This window comes from Malus domestica, chromosome 14 (genome assembly GCF_042453785.1).
Source record: "Malus domestica chromosome 14, GDT2T_hap1".
In the NCBI taxonomy this organism is placed as follows: Eukaryota; Viridiplantae; Streptophyta; class Magnoliopsida; order Rosales; family Rosaceae; genus Malus; species Malus domestica.
In genome coordinates this window covers 28,765,057-28,781,741 of record NC_091674.1, presented here as the reverse complement: position 1 = coordinate 28,781,741, position 16,685 = coordinate 28,765,057, and the positions used below count along the sequence as shown (strand labels likewise).

General features: G+C 39.3%; 2 protein-coding genes across 9 annotated transcripts; one reads left to right on the top strand and one right to left on the bottom strand.

Annotated features, from left to right (window-relative positions):
* Positions 1–107: 107 nt before the first annotated feature.
* LOC103424559 (protein LEO1 homolog) lies at positions 108–6,027 on the bottom strand. Of its 8 annotated transcripts, none has more exons than XR_011575241.1 (13): positions 5,668–6,027; positions 4,693–5,009; positions 4,279–4,405; positions 3,995–4,180; positions 3,159–3,335; positions 2,519–2,650; positions 2,140–2,319; positions 1,915–2,046; positions 1,540–1,644; positions 1,213–1,455; positions 922–1,077; positions 535–683; positions 108–460 (listed from the first exon to the last, which is right to left on the bottom strand). XR_011575241.1 is itself a non-coding variant. In XM_008362642.4 (12 exons), the coding sequence occupies exons 1-11, from the start codon at positions 5,776–5,778 to the stop codon at positions 558–560; spliced, it is 1,836 nt and encodes a 611-aa protein (XP_008360864.2). In that variant the 5' UTR covers positions 5,779–6,027; the 3' UTR covers positions 108–460; positions 535–557. The 8 variants fall into 8 exon arrangements, 5 of the variants coding, with proteins under 5 accessions (XP_008360864.2, XP_008360867.2, XP_008360866.2 ...); XR_011575242.1 differs by having other exon boundaries at positions 1,213–1,449; XR_011575243.1 differs by having other exon boundaries at positions 1,213–1,449; positions 4,279–4,402; positions 5,668–5,889.
* Positions 6,028–7,149: 1,122 nt separating this feature from the next.
* Positions 7,150–15,473, top strand: LOC103455405 (uncharacterized). Its single transcript, XM_008394986.4, has 10 exons — positions 7,150–7,312; positions 8,421–8,481; positions 8,588–8,835; positions 8,940–11,587; positions 11,770–11,894; positions 12,034–13,917; positions 14,060–14,108; positions 14,210–14,463; positions 14,580–14,687; positions 14,879–15,473. Exons 3-10 carry the CDS (start codon positions 8,643–8,645, stop codon positions 15,099–15,101), a joined length of 5,484 nt encoding a protein of 1,827 aa, XP_008393208.2. The 5' UTR covers positions 7,150–7,312; positions 8,421–8,481; positions 8,588–8,642; the 3' UTR covers positions 15,102–15,473.
* Positions 15,474–16,685: the final 1,212 nt, after the last annotated feature.

Sequence of the window (16,685 nt, the reverse complement as noted above, 5' to 3'; positions counted from 1 at the left end):
TAGTGCGTTACAAATGACGTGGTCCAGTGCCCCTTTTTCTCAATAGGCTTGATGGCCAAAGCTAAAGCAAAAGCACTTGGTTTCCAAAAAAATAATTGCAAAAGCACTTTGGAACGTCACGGCCACAATAATTCTACTTTTCTTTCCCATGAAGCAATTTACTATATACAAGAAGATTATTCCTTTTCGAGGGGGCAAAAACTGTTTGACAGATCTCCCGAATTCACATCAATTTTGCCAGTGTAGCAAACTACTTGTTGCTATATATACACAAAAACACAAAACAAAGTTGTAACACCATAGCAAACATTTGAAGAAGCATAAATACGACCGGCTGTTATTTTTGGCTCCGAGACCCGGTTGCGACGGGCAATTCATGTCGTCTTTGAACCGATGGCACTTTGGTTTCGTCTCTGGATCATCCACCCGGGATGAACGGTATTAAGCCTAACCGAGTTGTCTGCAATATAACGTGAGAGAATTAAAGAGCGAAACTCAAAATTCATGACGTCTTAGCGTTGGCAAAGTACTCACTGGAAATCATCCAACCGAAGGTTTTAGTCCTCATCACTATCATAAACAGCCATTCTGCGATGTGGCGCGGCCTTCCTTGGAGGTGAGTCTTCATCTGACTCGATTGCCTTGCGCTTGTGTCCAGAGTCCTTAACCCTTTGCTTGGGCACCTACAAATATATCGAGAAACAGGTTTAAAGATACAAGTATGTAAATTGGAGTAGAGTTGACCGAGCCCAGAAAATTTGCTCATGTCAAACAACATTGTAGGCATACTAATTTATTGAGATAGTGACAACAGATGAACAAAAGAAGCTTTTCCCCCCGTTTGAAGAATTAACAGCAAGTAGATTTCCATTTGAAAATATGGAACGGTAATTGTCCTCAGGACTGAGAATAACCACTCACTTGTATGATACAGAAGAAATGCAGTATATGTTTTCAAGAAAATAGCCATGTATTGCCAAAGGAAAAATCCAACTCAGGGGCCAAAATAATGGAGCCATATTCTTGCATTTTGTATCTTAGTGATATAATCAATCTGCATCGTACCATAAGAATATGCTGACAAAAGAAAGACAAAACAACGAGAAACACTCACGTCTATCAGTCTATGGTAACAAGTAACAATATAACAGATCCATATGTTAAAAAAATATAAATACAGAAACATTTTTACTGAAAAGAAGAGGGACATACCTCAGCCTCCAACTCTGAGGCATCATTAACCTCGGCATCATGATGTTCTTCGTCATCTTCTTCTTCCGAATCTTCATACTCTGGCTCTGAATCCTCAGCCATCTTATGTGGAGGCTCAACATCTTCCCCATCAGTTTCATACTCAGACTCGTCTTTCTCACTATCAGACAAACCCATTGAACGCCGAGATGATTTGGCAGTTGGCAAGGATGACTTGCGAGGGATGTCTTTAGGTCCCTGTGACTAAAACTCCAGGTGTTAATACTTCTGCCAGAAAAGATGTAATATAACTTATATATGGAAAATGTAATAATCAAGTTGTAGGACCTTCTTAGCATTCAAAATGCGTTTCTCTCTTCGAGCTTCCATTTCAAAATCCTCCTCCATATGGCGGCGAGAATTACGAGACTCATGATAATTTGGTTCTTCATCCTGAATATCAGAAGTGATCAGCTAAGAGACTTAATAGTAATACATAGGTAATAAATAAAAAATTCCAGCAAGTACTAGAAAATGATTATAGAGGCTACCATGTCCATAAAAAGAATAAAAATGAGAACGTTCTTCGAATGTCATAAACAGGTAAGCTATACGTCTTAGCATTTGAATATGCTGTAAAGGAACACAAAACCATGAACAGAGAAGACAAAGGAAATTCCCACCATGCCACCCTCCACCCCTACCCCAATAGCAAGATCGTACCTCATCAAGAGCATCTTCCAAGAAACCAGGTGAAAGTTGGCGCCTCCTGTCCCCAGTTGTTGTATACTTTCGGCTCACCTTCTCCCTCTTCCGATTAAGAAGTAAATTAGCTCTGATATTTTGACTTTCGGCCTACAGCACCAAATGAAAAATCAATCTATATGTTTCATGAAAAAAAAAAGAAATAATAATAAACAGATACAACTAGCTTATGCAATAACTTACCCTTTCTTTCTCCTCCTTTTCCCTCTCAGGATCGATGTCAGTAACACAGTTCTTGACCTTGTATACTTTTTTATGTCGAGAATCAACCAGAGCAGTCAGCAGTCGATGTGAATTTGATGTCAAGGATGATGGCATGAACCTCATCTTCTTCAGAACTTTTCCTTGTGATTGAAGGATTCCCTGTAGGAACAACGCACAGGTATTTATGAACAATTTTTTGTGAAGACCGAGTTTTTCTAGAACAGCAACTTCTTAGTAGACAGATGAGAATTCTTTTCAACCACTTTTTTAGCTGCTTTTTCCAGATTTATGATGGAAACAGAATCCGTTATGTATATATTCATGGATTGCACAACACCAACAGAATATGGAACTTTACCTTTTCGTGCCTGAGAAATAGGTGTGCTTGATCATGCTGTGCTTCTTGCACAGATATATCTAGAACTTCATTCCCAATCAACAGCTGCAAACTGCCATCAGACCATCTCACAAAGCGTGTGTTGCTTTCACTCTACAATCATAGGAAATAAAAGTTGAAGCATTGAGTGCATAAATTTGTAAACAGTGCAACATAAAATGGGTATTGTGGTAAAGTTAAATCTATATTGGGTTTCAAGATAAAAAGAGCACTGGAAACCCCAACAACAGATATGACAAAAATAGAAATGTAAAGTTCAAGGAACTGCAAGTCTACAGAGACAAGTTTTCCTAATCTTGAAAAAAGGAACCCCATCTCCAATAAATAACAAGCCATTTATACATATGTAGTTTTACTTTGGAAAAATGATAGTCAAGTACTCGAATGGATAACCCATTACAAGATTGATCCTACTCAGTGTCATGAATAACACTTTGCAGACATAGAACAACGTACACAAAGTCCACCCACTGCAAAACAATTTCAAATATATGCAATCATGCATCTTTGACACAATAATGATAAACATAAAGTCTGCAGCAATCCATTGCATTGCACACACGCACGTGTATAACAGAATATAATAGAGATGATTACTTACAGTTGTTGTGCCATCTGGATTTCTAACCCTCCTCCAGCGCACAATATTGTTCTCCAAACGAATACGTTTCTTAGATCCTGATTCATCTGTCACAAACGTATCTTCTTCCACATATGTCTTTGGATCAAACGGTTTGGGGTCGATGCCCATGATATTTGAAACTTTGATCATGTTCATCTACATGAGGACAAAATTTGAATATTGATATAATTTTCCGTCTAACTACTTCACATCTGATGGTAAACAGTAGCAGTCAAATAATTCCTAAAGTATCCCAAACGATGCCCAAATGAAATAAATGAGGAAGAACAAATAGACCATCCCAATGTATGTAGACAATGTTTCTACCAGGTAGCCATATCATAGCTCATATCCATTACTTCACTGATGACAATATATGTTGGCAAATCCTCCTGTAACATATCCAACCATTTGAAGAAATAACACCAGTGCATTCGCATCGTACTTTTGAGGTCCATGAAAATAAATGATACATATTTTGTACTTTATCTAATTTCAGTCAGAAACTTTTTTTCCATAAAAAAATGAAAAGCTATTTTCTGGTAGTCATTTTGGAACCAAACTACAATCCATGTCCCCAACAATTAGCACATTATATCTCTTTCAGCATATGCAAATGAGATTATTCATTAAACCCAAAATTAGCTAGACTATGTTATTGTTAATACAACAGCTACTTTAAACTCTACCACCTTCAATTTACATGCCGTCTTACAGTTGCATCAATTTTATATGGTCTTAGAAGCTGCTGATACACAAAACAAACAAATTATATTTTAAAAAGTCATTCCACCACGTAGAATAAGAACTCAAACCTTTTCTGGACAAGCAGGAGGTGGGCGTAGTGGAATCTCTAGCTCCAATGGGGGGCCAACTGGTTTATCTCTAGGTTTAGCCTCAATATTGTCCTCTTCTGAATCATATCTAGCACCTTCATCAGGCATTACATCCTCTAGTATTGGACTCCTTCCATAGCTTCCTTCCTCTTCCATTGGTGATCTCTAAGGCACGAAACGACGTCACGTCATTTTAAACACCATGACTGACAGCATTTACAAAAGAAAGATTCAAGCATAATGCTTTCCAAATTGGTACTAACATTTGATTCATGCTGAATGTCATTCCGAAAATCTGTCTCTTCTTCTTCTTCTTCATCAGAGTCACCAAATACATTGCGAACAGCAGAGTGTGCGATGTTAGTATGTTCCTCCTCCTCAGGGGATCTACTGTAAGCAGTCAAGAGAATTGTCCTTATAGTCAGACTAACCATGCTTGCTCCAAACAAGTCTAAGTGCAAAAAGCATACAATCATCTTTATTTTATTCTCTTTGGGTACAAAAAATAAAAGTAATTGGTTAACAAACCAGCATGCATTGCCCCACACCCACAAAAATCAAATAAGATATATTAGAATAAAAAATGTTGCTTCAGATATTTTCTTTCAAGATCACTGGACAAGCATGTGTGTGTGTGTGTGTGTGTGTGAGAGAGAGAGAGAGAGAGAGAGATTTACCTTGGACTTATGACCTGATTAACGTCGTCTTCATTGTCAGGGTAATGGTTTTCCTCGGATCTCTCAGACCCACTTTCAATCACATTTCGTCTCCTGCTGGTTAACTCTTCTTTTTCATCCGTGTCTGTATATTTTCCTTCACTTTCTTCTCTATGATCACCAATGTCTACTTCTTGGGAACTTTGTTCTCTTTCGCCCTCACTTTCTCCTGGATCAGGATCAGCATTACGCTGCTCAACATCACTCTCTACTTCCACCTCCCCCTGACCCTCTACTTCACCTTCACCCTCAGCCTCCACAGCGCCCTCTCCTTCATCCTGAAAACAAAACCATTACAAAGTTGTTTAGGAAATCACTCTGCTGGCGGTATAGTTCTCGCAATTACTAAAGGATTATTTTCAACATAAGCACAATCACATTTCATTAAAACAAAATACATGTTTCCCTAATAACTTATAATCGCCACATCATATAAGTGCGACTAATATTAATAATCAAATACAATCCTTAAATGCTCTTATAATCACGAAATTCCTCGGATGAGACCTTCCACACATTTTCGTCTCGAAATTGAACTTCAAAACTAAAGAATGTTAAGCTTCTTGCGCGTAATTGACATTACAATTATCCACGGATTAACAAGTAATACCATACAACTAATAACTTGTGCTCCTGTTAAAATCCAGCTTAAATTCTTTGCTTTCAACTCCTTCTCAATACAACCAACCTCCTTAACCCTTCATCCTTCTACAACAAATACCACACCAGTACAATTCCCAAACCCTAGAAACAACTGCAAGCAAAAAAAAAAACCCCAAGATAAGCACTTTCGTCCAAATCATCCACCGCCATTAACAAAACCACAACCTATATCTTCCTTCAGCTAAGATTAAAGCAAAAACTGAAACCCCAATCATTCCCAAACATGCAATTGGAATCTGAATACAAAGGAAACATGAAATTAGAGGATCATACAGAATTGGGCTGGGGATTGGACTCGTGCTCGGAATCGACCTCTTCCTCTTCCTCTTCGGATTGATCTCCGAACAGGTTCTGCATCATCTGGTGCCGCTTCTCCTCCCCCATCGCTGCTGCTGTGTGTTGCGGTTGGAGCTCTGGGGGATTTCCACTTGGCCGCGGATCGGTTCTGCAGCACCCACCGATTTCGTTGTCTGCGTTTATAACCCAAATTTGATAATATTCACAATTTTATCTAAATAAAGTAAAAAACTGATTTCCCGTTAAAATAGTAAAATACTGTGTAAGATATTTAGACCATTTTCAATCCTTGATTTTAACTAACTCAATCTTTCTCTAATGATTCGGTATAAAAATAAATTTTGGGTCAACCCCAAATTTGGTCCAATTTAACTCATAATTCATTAAAAGGTTGGTGCACTACCGTTTAGGTTTTAAACTAACTTAATCATTCTTCAATGGCTGAACCTATAATAAGTTTGAGTTAAAACCTACAATTTGGGCAAAATCTAGAAGTCAGGCCAAGATTAAAAGGCTGGCCGACCTTATGCATGTGGACGCACCTAGAAAAGTGGAACTCACAAGAAGGTTACATGCCCATGCGCAAGACATGCAAAGGGCGGAAGTGTGGCTTGACCCTGACGAGAATGTCGGCCATCCAAAACGAGCCCAACGACTCTATTTGGACCCGACTATTTTAATTATTGGATCGTGGATTGATCCAACTGTTTAGATTCAAACTTATTTAACTTTAAATTTTTAAAAACACTAAATTCAACTACTAAGATCGAATATGATCAAATGTAACAGTAAAAAAAATAGTTGAAATGTAACACTGTCTTAAATGAGATCTATAGATATTTCAGATACTCCTAAGACTGGAAGGTGAAAATCAAATTGGATGTGTAAAGTCGTTATGAATTGCTTTTAAAATAGTTGAAATCGTTTTTTGTGAAAATATTTTTAGAACTAATTTTTTGTAAAAATGCAAGTGAATCTTGAAAAAAAAATATTTAAAATGTGCTTCTTATAGTAAATATTTCAACTATTTTTAAAATCCAAACATATATTATCTGAAAGAGCTTTTAGTGACTTGTAAAGTACTTCTAAAACAGTTCTAAATAATAGATTATGAGAATTTCTTTTGTTTGGATTTTTTTCTGATCCTTTTAGATATTTATGTTAAAATATCTATAAAAAGGGGATGTAAAGATTTTCTCTTTCCTTTTGGCCCGAATTTTCAATTTTTTGCGGGCTCCACACACAATAGTTCCACGTGGCACAATTTAATTGCGGAAGTACCTAGCTCTCCCACAACCCGCAACAACTCTTCAGAAAAGCCCACCCGAAGCCTTCGCCCAAAACGCCGCCTTTTCCCAACCTCAGCTTCGGATCCGAACCACCTAGCTTCGTCAGTCGAACCTCAGCTTCGGTTCCGAACCTCGGTTTTGTTCCTCAGTTCGTTGAAAATTTCGCACTATTTCGATCACTTTCTATCTCTCTATCTCTCTATCTCTCTCTCTCTCTCTGAAGCTCAAAGACGCACATTCCTCTCTCTTTCCGATTCGAGCCCTAACGCTTCTCAATCTGACAGTCTCGGAGGATCAGCTTCCAGCTCCAATGGCGGCCTTGCAGCGTCACTGTGAGTTTCCCCCTTTTTTTTTTTTTTGTTTATAAAAAACCCTAATTTTCTCTCCGCACGGACCATCTCTGCTGGTAATTCAAATCTAAGCTAGGGTTTTGGCGTGCCATGGCTGGGCAGGTCCGTCGCTGCTTGTACAGTTGAAGTGTCGCTGCTTTGCTTTCGATCTTGTGTGTTTTTGCTATAAATGTGGCTTTAGCATTCCTTTTTATTGCTCATAAATGGACCGGAAAGGAAAGAATTGGCAGCTAAAATTTTAAAACTTTCTGTTACTTTTGGATTTTTGATTTCGGAAACGAAACTATTTGGCTGGATTGGTTTAGTGTGGCTTCACATGATTAAAATTCCGTAAAGTTTTGTGCTTTTTCCTGCTACTTGCATTTTAGGCAGCCAATTGGAGCAAAAGGTTATTGTGTCAGATGTGGGTTGGGTTGATGAATTGCACATATCTGATTGCCTCCTGTTTTCCCCACTTGACCATTTTTTTCGAGTGAGGCACTTGAGAATGCAGGGAACACCGTCGATTGTATATTCCATTTCGCTTGTTTGTATGACTTGTTTCTGTGAAAATGTCTTTAATTTTAGTTAATGCTTTGGTGTGTTTTCGTAGGATATACGCGTTTGTGTTATTTACATTTAGGGTTGAACTCATTGCTGGACAGCAGGCCAATTTCCCACCATTAAATTTACCTGAGAGCGTGTGAATATTATTGACCTACACTCGCGTTGTATGGTTTGTTAAATTGGCCAATCTTTGTAGGAATGTAATGTAATGAGCAAACCATATGGACCTGTCGTGGAATTGAACCCGAGTTTTCTCAATGTGAATATACATGCACATGGTAATAGAATATTCTGAAAAGAGTCCATGTATTACAGTCCTATAGTGCAACTTAATCAAACCATATGAGTGAGAGATCTACTAAATATCAGTTTTACATATTTTGATCGTGGGAAATTTTTATTCCTCAGTTGTTTCAGGATGAATATCAATAGTTTGAATGTGGATAACAGGAATTATTATGATGGTTATATCTGATGGCTGTAATTCTGCCTCTAATACATGATCTACTTGATGTATAACTTACCGTCACATGGTTATATGCAGGATAAGTAGTTTGGGCTGGGAACATGTCAGTTGGATTGGCACTAAATTATACTGGAAAAAGGTGTGTTTCTGAATGGAATTTTGTTTGGTCGAACTTCATATGATTTTCTGGTATCTTAAAATTGTCGGAATATGGTAGCTCTGAACTCTATTCATATTTTTCGTAGGTAGTTATTTTCTCATAAGAACTTTAGCTCCTGCAAATTTGTGGCTGGATTATCTATGCCTGGAAACGAAATTGGAGACAGGGTCCATAACTTCTTTGGCCAAGAGAACTTGTCACAGGGTCAGCATCATCCTCAGGCTGTTGATGGGAACTGGCCAGGTCTTAGTAACAACCTGTGGGTTGGGGGCCAGAGACAAAGTGGAGCTCCTGTTAATTCAAGTTTAAAGAATTATAATGTACAGCAACCAGGTACTATTAAACTAACTTCTAGATTACTTTAAGGTTGTAATGGTTTTTGTGTTGCCCGAGCCATCACCTGTTTCTAAACATCTCTGTTCTTTTATTATGAGCAGATTCAGAGAAAGGGCATGGTGGTCAGTCTTTTCATGTGCCTCATGGTTTGAATTTTATGCAATCAAATGTGAGGCCCGAGTTTGGCAGATCTCAGTATCAAAATCAACAGGCAAACCTGAATGGCTATGTGCATGGGCACCAGATGTTTAAAGCAAGGCAGGATGAAGCTAACTTTTTGGGAGTGGATTCAGAACCTGATCGGCAAACTTTAACATCTAGAGGCTTGCCGGCACATGAATCACAGAGAGGAAGTGGCCCTGAGCAGAAGAATAATTCGATGAGATTAGAAGCTTCAGAATCCCCCATTGGTTTTGATTTTTTTGGTGGTCAACAGCACATGAATGGTCCACATCCCAGCACAATGCAGTCTTTGCCTAGGCAACAATCGGGGATGAGTGACATGCAGCAGTTACAACGACAGGTTATGTTCACACAAATTCAAGAATTTCAAAGGCAGCAACAACTTCAGCAACTAGAAAGGCAACAGGTTCTTTCAAATCAGGCTTCCTCCATTACAAAACAGGCTGCTGGTAACCACTCATCAGCTCTGATCAATGGTGTTCCAATCAATGAGCCATCGAACAATCAATGGCCACCTGATCTTGTGGCAGGTAACACAAACTGGCTGCAGCGTGGTGCTTCTCCTGTTCTTCAGGGTGCATCTAGTGGACATGTATTGCCCCCTGAACAAGCCCACACACTACGCTTGATGGGTTTTGTTCCTCAACATGCTGATCAATCTCTATATGGAGTTCCAGTTACTAGCACAAGTGGCTCAATGGGTTCATATCCTCATGTTCAAATGGACAGATCGGCAATGCAGCAGATGTCGGCAAGTAACAATTCGTTTCCAGGTAATCAATATTCCACATTTCCAGATCAGGTTAGCATGCAAGATGGACCCCGGGTTTCTAGACAGGATTTTCAAGGCAGGAGTATGCTTGGGCCTACTGCTGCTGAAGGTTTGAATAGTGGCATTAATTTAGAGAACTTGAATCAAGGAAATCCCCATCAAAGAAATGAACCTCTGGAAGAATTCCAAGGGAGGCCACAACTAGTTGGATTGTCAGAACCATCACAAGAGAAAGCAGTCACACAAGTTGCATCCGGACAGAGCGTGGCTACACTAGATCCAACTGAGGAAAAGATTTTGTTTGGTTCAGATGACAATCTGTGGGATGCCTTTGGCAGGAGCACAGATGTGGGAATGGGAGGTTCCAGTGTGTTGGATGGTACAGAAGTTTTTGGAGGACTTCCTTCTCTGCAAAGCGGGAGTTGGAGTGCTCTTATGCAATCTGCAGTAGCAGAAACTTCTAGTGCTGATATAGGGCTACAGGAAGAGTGGTGTCCTCCAAGTTTTGGATATCAGCAACCTCCAATTGTGAATCAGCAGCGCTCAAGTGTTGGTGATACTCACAAACAACAATCTGATTGGGCTGGTAATAACTTGCACTCTTTCTCCGACTTGAAGTCTAGAGCTTCTCCACAATCTACTGATGCCCATAGGGCGAATACGACTGCTAGTTTTTTTAGTGTTCAGGGATTTCAGCAACCAGGACCTAAAACTTCGCATGAACGAGGTGAGGTCTTTCAGAATGATTCTCCTCAGAGATTTGTTCAACAGGTTCCTGAACAAGGAAGTAAATGGTTGGATAACAGTTCTCTACAAAAGCCACCTGTGGAGGGTGGTCATAATTATGGAAATAGTAGTCATTTATCAGGTACAGAAATAAATGGAAATAGCATTTCAGGTTCATGGAACCGTCAACAAAGCATTTTGTCAAATAATGGTGATGGGCAGCCATTTAATATGTTAAATGGTAGGAAAATTATGGAATCTATGCCAACAGATATGGGTAATAATCTCAAAAATCATGGGAATCAAATTTTATCACGATCAATACCAGGCGGTGATCGTAAGAGAGGCATGCATGAGGAAATGAGCCATGCTGCTGGTATATGGAAGACGGATTCTGTTCTGAACTCAAATTCTGAAATGGAACATGCAAAATATCCCGTTGGAGGTCCATTGATGAATAGAGAGGGTTCAAGTACAAACAATATAGGGAAATCAAATTCCAGCAGTGCAAGAGCCCACCACGAAAGCCAGAAACAACTCGCAGACAATCATGAATTCTGGAAATCAGTTGATTCTCAAGTGAACCCTCAGGGAAACGAGGTTTTGAGGAAAAATCAGCATCATCTGGATAAGAATCGTCTAATCTTGGAGTCATCAGGGAACAATGGCTTAGACAAAAGAGCAGTTGAGATGCATGATATGGAGAATGTGAATAGAAAAGATAATTCTACTGATACTTTTTTCTCTAATGCACACCAGCCTGCTCCAATTGGTGGTTTGAAGGAAAACGTTGCCTCAGATGCTGGTGATTCATTTGCTTTTCTTGGAAGCAAACAAAAATCATCTAGTAATGCTGCTCAAAGACCCCCTGCAACTCGCAAGTTTCAGTATCATCCAATGGGGGATGTGGATGTTGAAGTTGAACCATCTTATGGTAAAAAACATGTGACACAATCGCAAGCTATGTCCCAGAATGTACCTACAGGTTTTAAAAGTCGTGACCAATCGAGTTTTCGGCAGTCAAAATTTATTGGTCACACTGATAGAAGTTCTATGGAAATCGAGAAGGTGATCAATTGTTTTTTTTTAATATATTTGAGATTGATGCCACAATTTTTCGTTTTGATTTTCTTGATTCATCTAAATATTTTTGCTTTAGGTCTTCTTATTTGTTTTTCTGTCTATTGTAATTTTAAAATTAAGGTTTAGTTGACATTTTCTACCCAATTGTGCGTTTAACTGGTTGTCAGGGTGACACAATACTTTTAGATGAGACACCTTCCAAAAATACGCTTCCAGGTTTTGTACCAAGCACGTCTACTCCCTTTGACAGATTCACTGGAAGTAATGCCCCAATCAAGGCTGCACCATCAAGGTAGTTGAATAATTTTATCTTTGCTACAATTCATATTTTTTCTTTAGTTGAATTAATGTTTTCCACTGCATGTGTACAATTCATATATAGATAGACTTGCTTGATGAGATGACACTTTAATATTTTCAAATCCTTGCAGTCAACATATGCTTGAGCTACTTCACAAGGTGGACCAACCAAGGGAGGGTGGCAATGCTACACACTTCAGCTCTTCAGATCAGAATACATCGTCGGAGATGCCTGAAGTGGAAACTTCTGAAGGATCTGTAGGTCACATGCAGCGAAATCAGTCATCTGTTTCTCAAGGTTTCGGTTTACAGCTGGCTCCTCCATCTCAACGTACTCCAATTGCAGATCATACCTCATCTTCTCAGTTCTCTTCACAAGTAGTTGTCAGTTCATCCCCTGTCCATTCTGAGATAGGAGAAAAGGGTCATACATGGTTGGCCTCGGAAGCATCTGCCCAGACCTTGCCTTCTTCTCGTGAAGCATCTCAAGGTGAAATTAGAAATAATCTTTCTGTTACCTCAGGACAGACAGGGAGTAAGGCTTCACAGTACAATATTCAGGGAAGTCTTTCTGCAGCTTTCAAATCTGGTTTTCCTCTTTCAAGAGGTCAACTAGAAAAACAGCACATGACAGGTTCAAGTGGACAAGAAACAGCAAGCCAGTCTGAGAACATACCTTTTGATAGGCATGCTTTCCGACCAAAACAGATGGGTGATTCTCGTGACACATCTCAAACTAGCCAATCTGCCCTGCAATCAGTGCTAGATTTGTCTGGAAGTACTTCACAGAATAACCAAGCAGAGGCATCCCTACTGAATGTTGCTGATCAATCCGGTTTACGAGTTGCTGCCCCCAAAATCCCCAAATCAGATGTTCTACCAGGCTCTCAGCCTTCTGTTGTATCGGGTATGTCCCGTCAAGGTGCCGTTTCTAAAGTATTGACTAATGTATGGACCAATGTTCCATTTCAGCAACCTTTAGCAAGTGCTGAATCACCAAAGCTCAATGAACAAGATACCCGGGAAAGAGGGAATGGCTCGTCTGCCTTTGGTGCATATTCTTTGAATGTGCAAAGCTTTGTTGGGAAAGAGCAAAAATCCAAACCAAGTACCGGGCAACAAGCGTCACCTGAGAACATTCAGAATGCCCAAAATATCAATGTCTCTCAGGGAAAAGAATCCATTGCAAATAACTTTTCAAGCTCTGTTGCTACCCTGAGAGATATTGAAGCTTTCGGTCGCTCTTTAAGGCCAAATGACAGTTTGCATCATAGTTATTCCTTGCCGGACCAAGTGCAGGCTATGAAAACTACAGACGTTGATGGAAGTGATCGGAGTGTGAAGAGGTTGAAGGGTGCAGATTCAGGTGTGGAGACTCAGCAGGTGGGTCCCCTGGGAGGATCACAATTTCCTTATGGATATAATAGTATGGTTAGAGATTCATCAGCTGATCATATTTTAGTTCCCTCTAAAGATCCTAACATGCTTAGCTTTTCATCCAAGCTTGGGGATACTCAAAATTCAAATGCATCTAGTCAGGATATGTTTGCTTTAAATCGCCAGAACTCCCAGAATTTCTCTGCTAGTAGTAATGCATCTTCTCTTAGAGGTGAACAGTCTCAAGTTAGCCCCCAGATGGCACCATCCTGGTTTGAACAGTATGGAACCTTTAAGAATGGGCAAGTGTTTGCAATGCCTGATACACTGAGAACCACTATGAAGGCTATGGGACAACCTTCAGTTGTTGGAAGGGCAGGTGATGATCTGCATACTCGGGAATCAATGGAGCAAGCTAGTGCTGCTTCTGATGCTAGTAAGCTTGTTACCACCCTGCAGAGTTCAGTTCCCATACCTACTCCCAGTGAGCAATCACCTTCACCTCATGTGTCGCAGTCTGATGTAGCTGATCAAGGTTTAATTGTTGAGCGGCCGATGAAGCGTAAAAGTGCTACATCTGAACTTTCACCTTGGCATAAAGAGCTGACCGAGTTTCCCAAAAGGCTTCTAAGTATCAGGTGGGTTGCTTGACCCTCTGCTCGATGGTGAAAGATGCTCCATTTAACTTTAGTTCTTTGTTATTTTTATTTTTCACAGAAGATAATATTAATTTTTATTTCTTTTATGAATTTCTAACATATGGAAGGTTTATACTTACAGTGCAGCTGAGGCAGACTGGGCTCGCTCAACAAACCGACTGGCTGAGAAGGTTTGTTTCAAGTTCAACCACTAATCTCACAATTAAGCTTTGATATACAGTAATTCTTTTTAAGCGGTCTAATTTCTAATTGCTTCATGTTGGGTTGACAGGTGGAAGATGAAACTGAAATAACTGAAGATGGACCGCCAATACTTAGGTTCAAAAGAAGGCTTGTCTTGACTACACAGCTTATGCAGCAACTGCTTCACCCTCCTTCTGCAGCAGTTCTTTCTGCAGATGCTAGCTCATGCTATGAGAGTGTGGCTTACATTGCATCTAGATTATCTCTGGGTGATGCTTGCAGTGCAATATCCTGCTCCGGAAGTGATGCTCAAACTCCATTGCCTCCTGACAGTGTAAACCTGTAAGAGTTGTCTGAAATTTATGTAAAATTTTCCATTAAGGCAATGAATTGATGATTGGTGGAATTTGCATTATTCATTGCATGCTAACATTCAGTCTTCATTATATGATTTATAGTTTTCCCGAGAAGCTTAGAACACGGGAGAAAGTCAGCAATCAATACTACTCGAAAGTTGTGGAAGCCTTTATTGATAAAGCAAGGAGTCTGGAAAATGATTTGTTGAGGTAGCCTCCGCAACCTTCTCCTTTCCTTCACTGTTCACACCACCGTTTCTGATTATTAGTTTTCATATTGTAGTTAACTTTAATTTCTAAGATACCATTTCTTATCATCTTATTGTTCTTTTGTATGTTCTCTCTCTCACTCCCTTTCTTTCTCTCACACTCACTCTGGTGTAATTCTTCCACTGATGCAGACTGGACAAGAAAAGCTCAATCTTAGACTTGAGAGTGGAAAGCCAGGATCTTGAGAAGTTTTCTGTCATCAATCGTTTTGCTAAGTTTCACGGGCGGGCACAAGGTGAGGGGCCGGAGGCCTCATCGTCTTCTGATGCTCAAAAATCCTGCCCCCAAAAATATGTTACTGGACTTCGAGTGCCTGGAAATCTGCCAGACAGGGTACAATGTCTTTCACTTTGATTATTAATTTATTATTTTTCCCTCCCCAGCCATTTATCTCCACATCCCTTGTGATCCCCGTGTCCATTATCTTTCAACTTATTTAATGGGACACGGCTCGCAACAGCAGTTACACAAATCGGAATGTAGGAGAAGAATGAATTCTAGATTGTCGCCTTTAAAAGCCAAGGCGACTTTTAGTTCTTTTCACCATGGGCCATTGATGCCATTTTTAAGAAATATAAGATGGTCTCTGTATACTCCGAAAGTTTAGAAAGGAACTGTGATGCCCCATCAATTTTTAGGCTAAGGGGGGAGGATAGAATCGCAGTCCCTTTACTCAAAATTGTACACACTTCTATAATTTATGTAATCATGTATTCTCGTTCATAATCTTAGGCATGGGAAATCCATTGGTTGAGGTTCTGCAACTGGGATTTACGAGAAGAGGGACTTTAGTAGTAAGTTCGGAAATAAGTTATAAGAGAAATTTTGCCTTGATTTTGGTTTGGTTGTGTAGAAGTCTGGGTAGTTTATGACATCCACAGAAGGCTTAATAAAAAGGAAAACTAATGAAAAGGGCTTGAAAACTTTGAGTTTTAATGATAAGGACAAAATAAAGGGTAAAGTGAATAGTACCATGATTGACTTTTTAGTGTAAAAATGTGGTTTTTCGTTAAAGTGAACAGTAGCGGGTGCTTTTCGTTAAAGTTCCCGTTGTTGTTAGCTTTGAGTACTTCATACATTATGTTGGTTTCGGCTTTTGTTTTACTTTCATGGCTGATTTTCGAACTCCCGTTTTCTCCCCATGCACGCCTCCCTACATTTCTACCCTCTAGATTGAATAAATGAAACGAGAATCAGGGAAAGAAACAAGGGGAGGAGTGCGGTAGAAGAAAACGGGAGTGACCCTTTGCTAATATGGCCCCTCTTTGCTAGATGTTTTACTTCCTTTTGTCATTTCGTAAGTGTTCTCAAATTTAAGGACGTTGTCATCTCTGAAAATGCTGTAGGCTAAGTACCTTGTTTGCTGAGTTGATACCGTTCCCTCTTGTAGTTGTAGTAATTTATGTGTTAAGCATTTGTTATTCCGCAATGTCGAATGACTCATTGTAAGGCGGCCTTTGACTACGTCAAAGGCCCGGAAGGATTCTTAGATGTGTAGTTGAATGGTATGCTACATAACTTTCAGCGTACCTTGTGTATCTTAGGAAAACTAATGCAAATTGCTTGAAAACTTTGAGTTATAACGAAAATGACAAAATAAAGGGTAAAGTGAATAGTATCAAGATTGATTTTTTAGTGTAAAAATGTGGTTTTTCTTTAAAGTGAACAATATCAGGAGCTAGAAAACAAATGAAAATAGTTTAAAATTTTTGAGTTTTAACGAAAAAGACAAAATAATTTAGTGTAAAAATGTGATTTTTTTTTTTAAATGAACAGTACTTGAAGATTTTCGTTAAAGTTCCTTTATCTTTTAGCTTATGGCTGAATATTAGGCTTTAGAAAAACTAATGAAAAGAGCTTGAGAGTTCTAACGAAAATGACAAAATAAAAGGTAAAGTGAATAGTATCAATATTGATTTTTTTAGTGTAATAATGTGA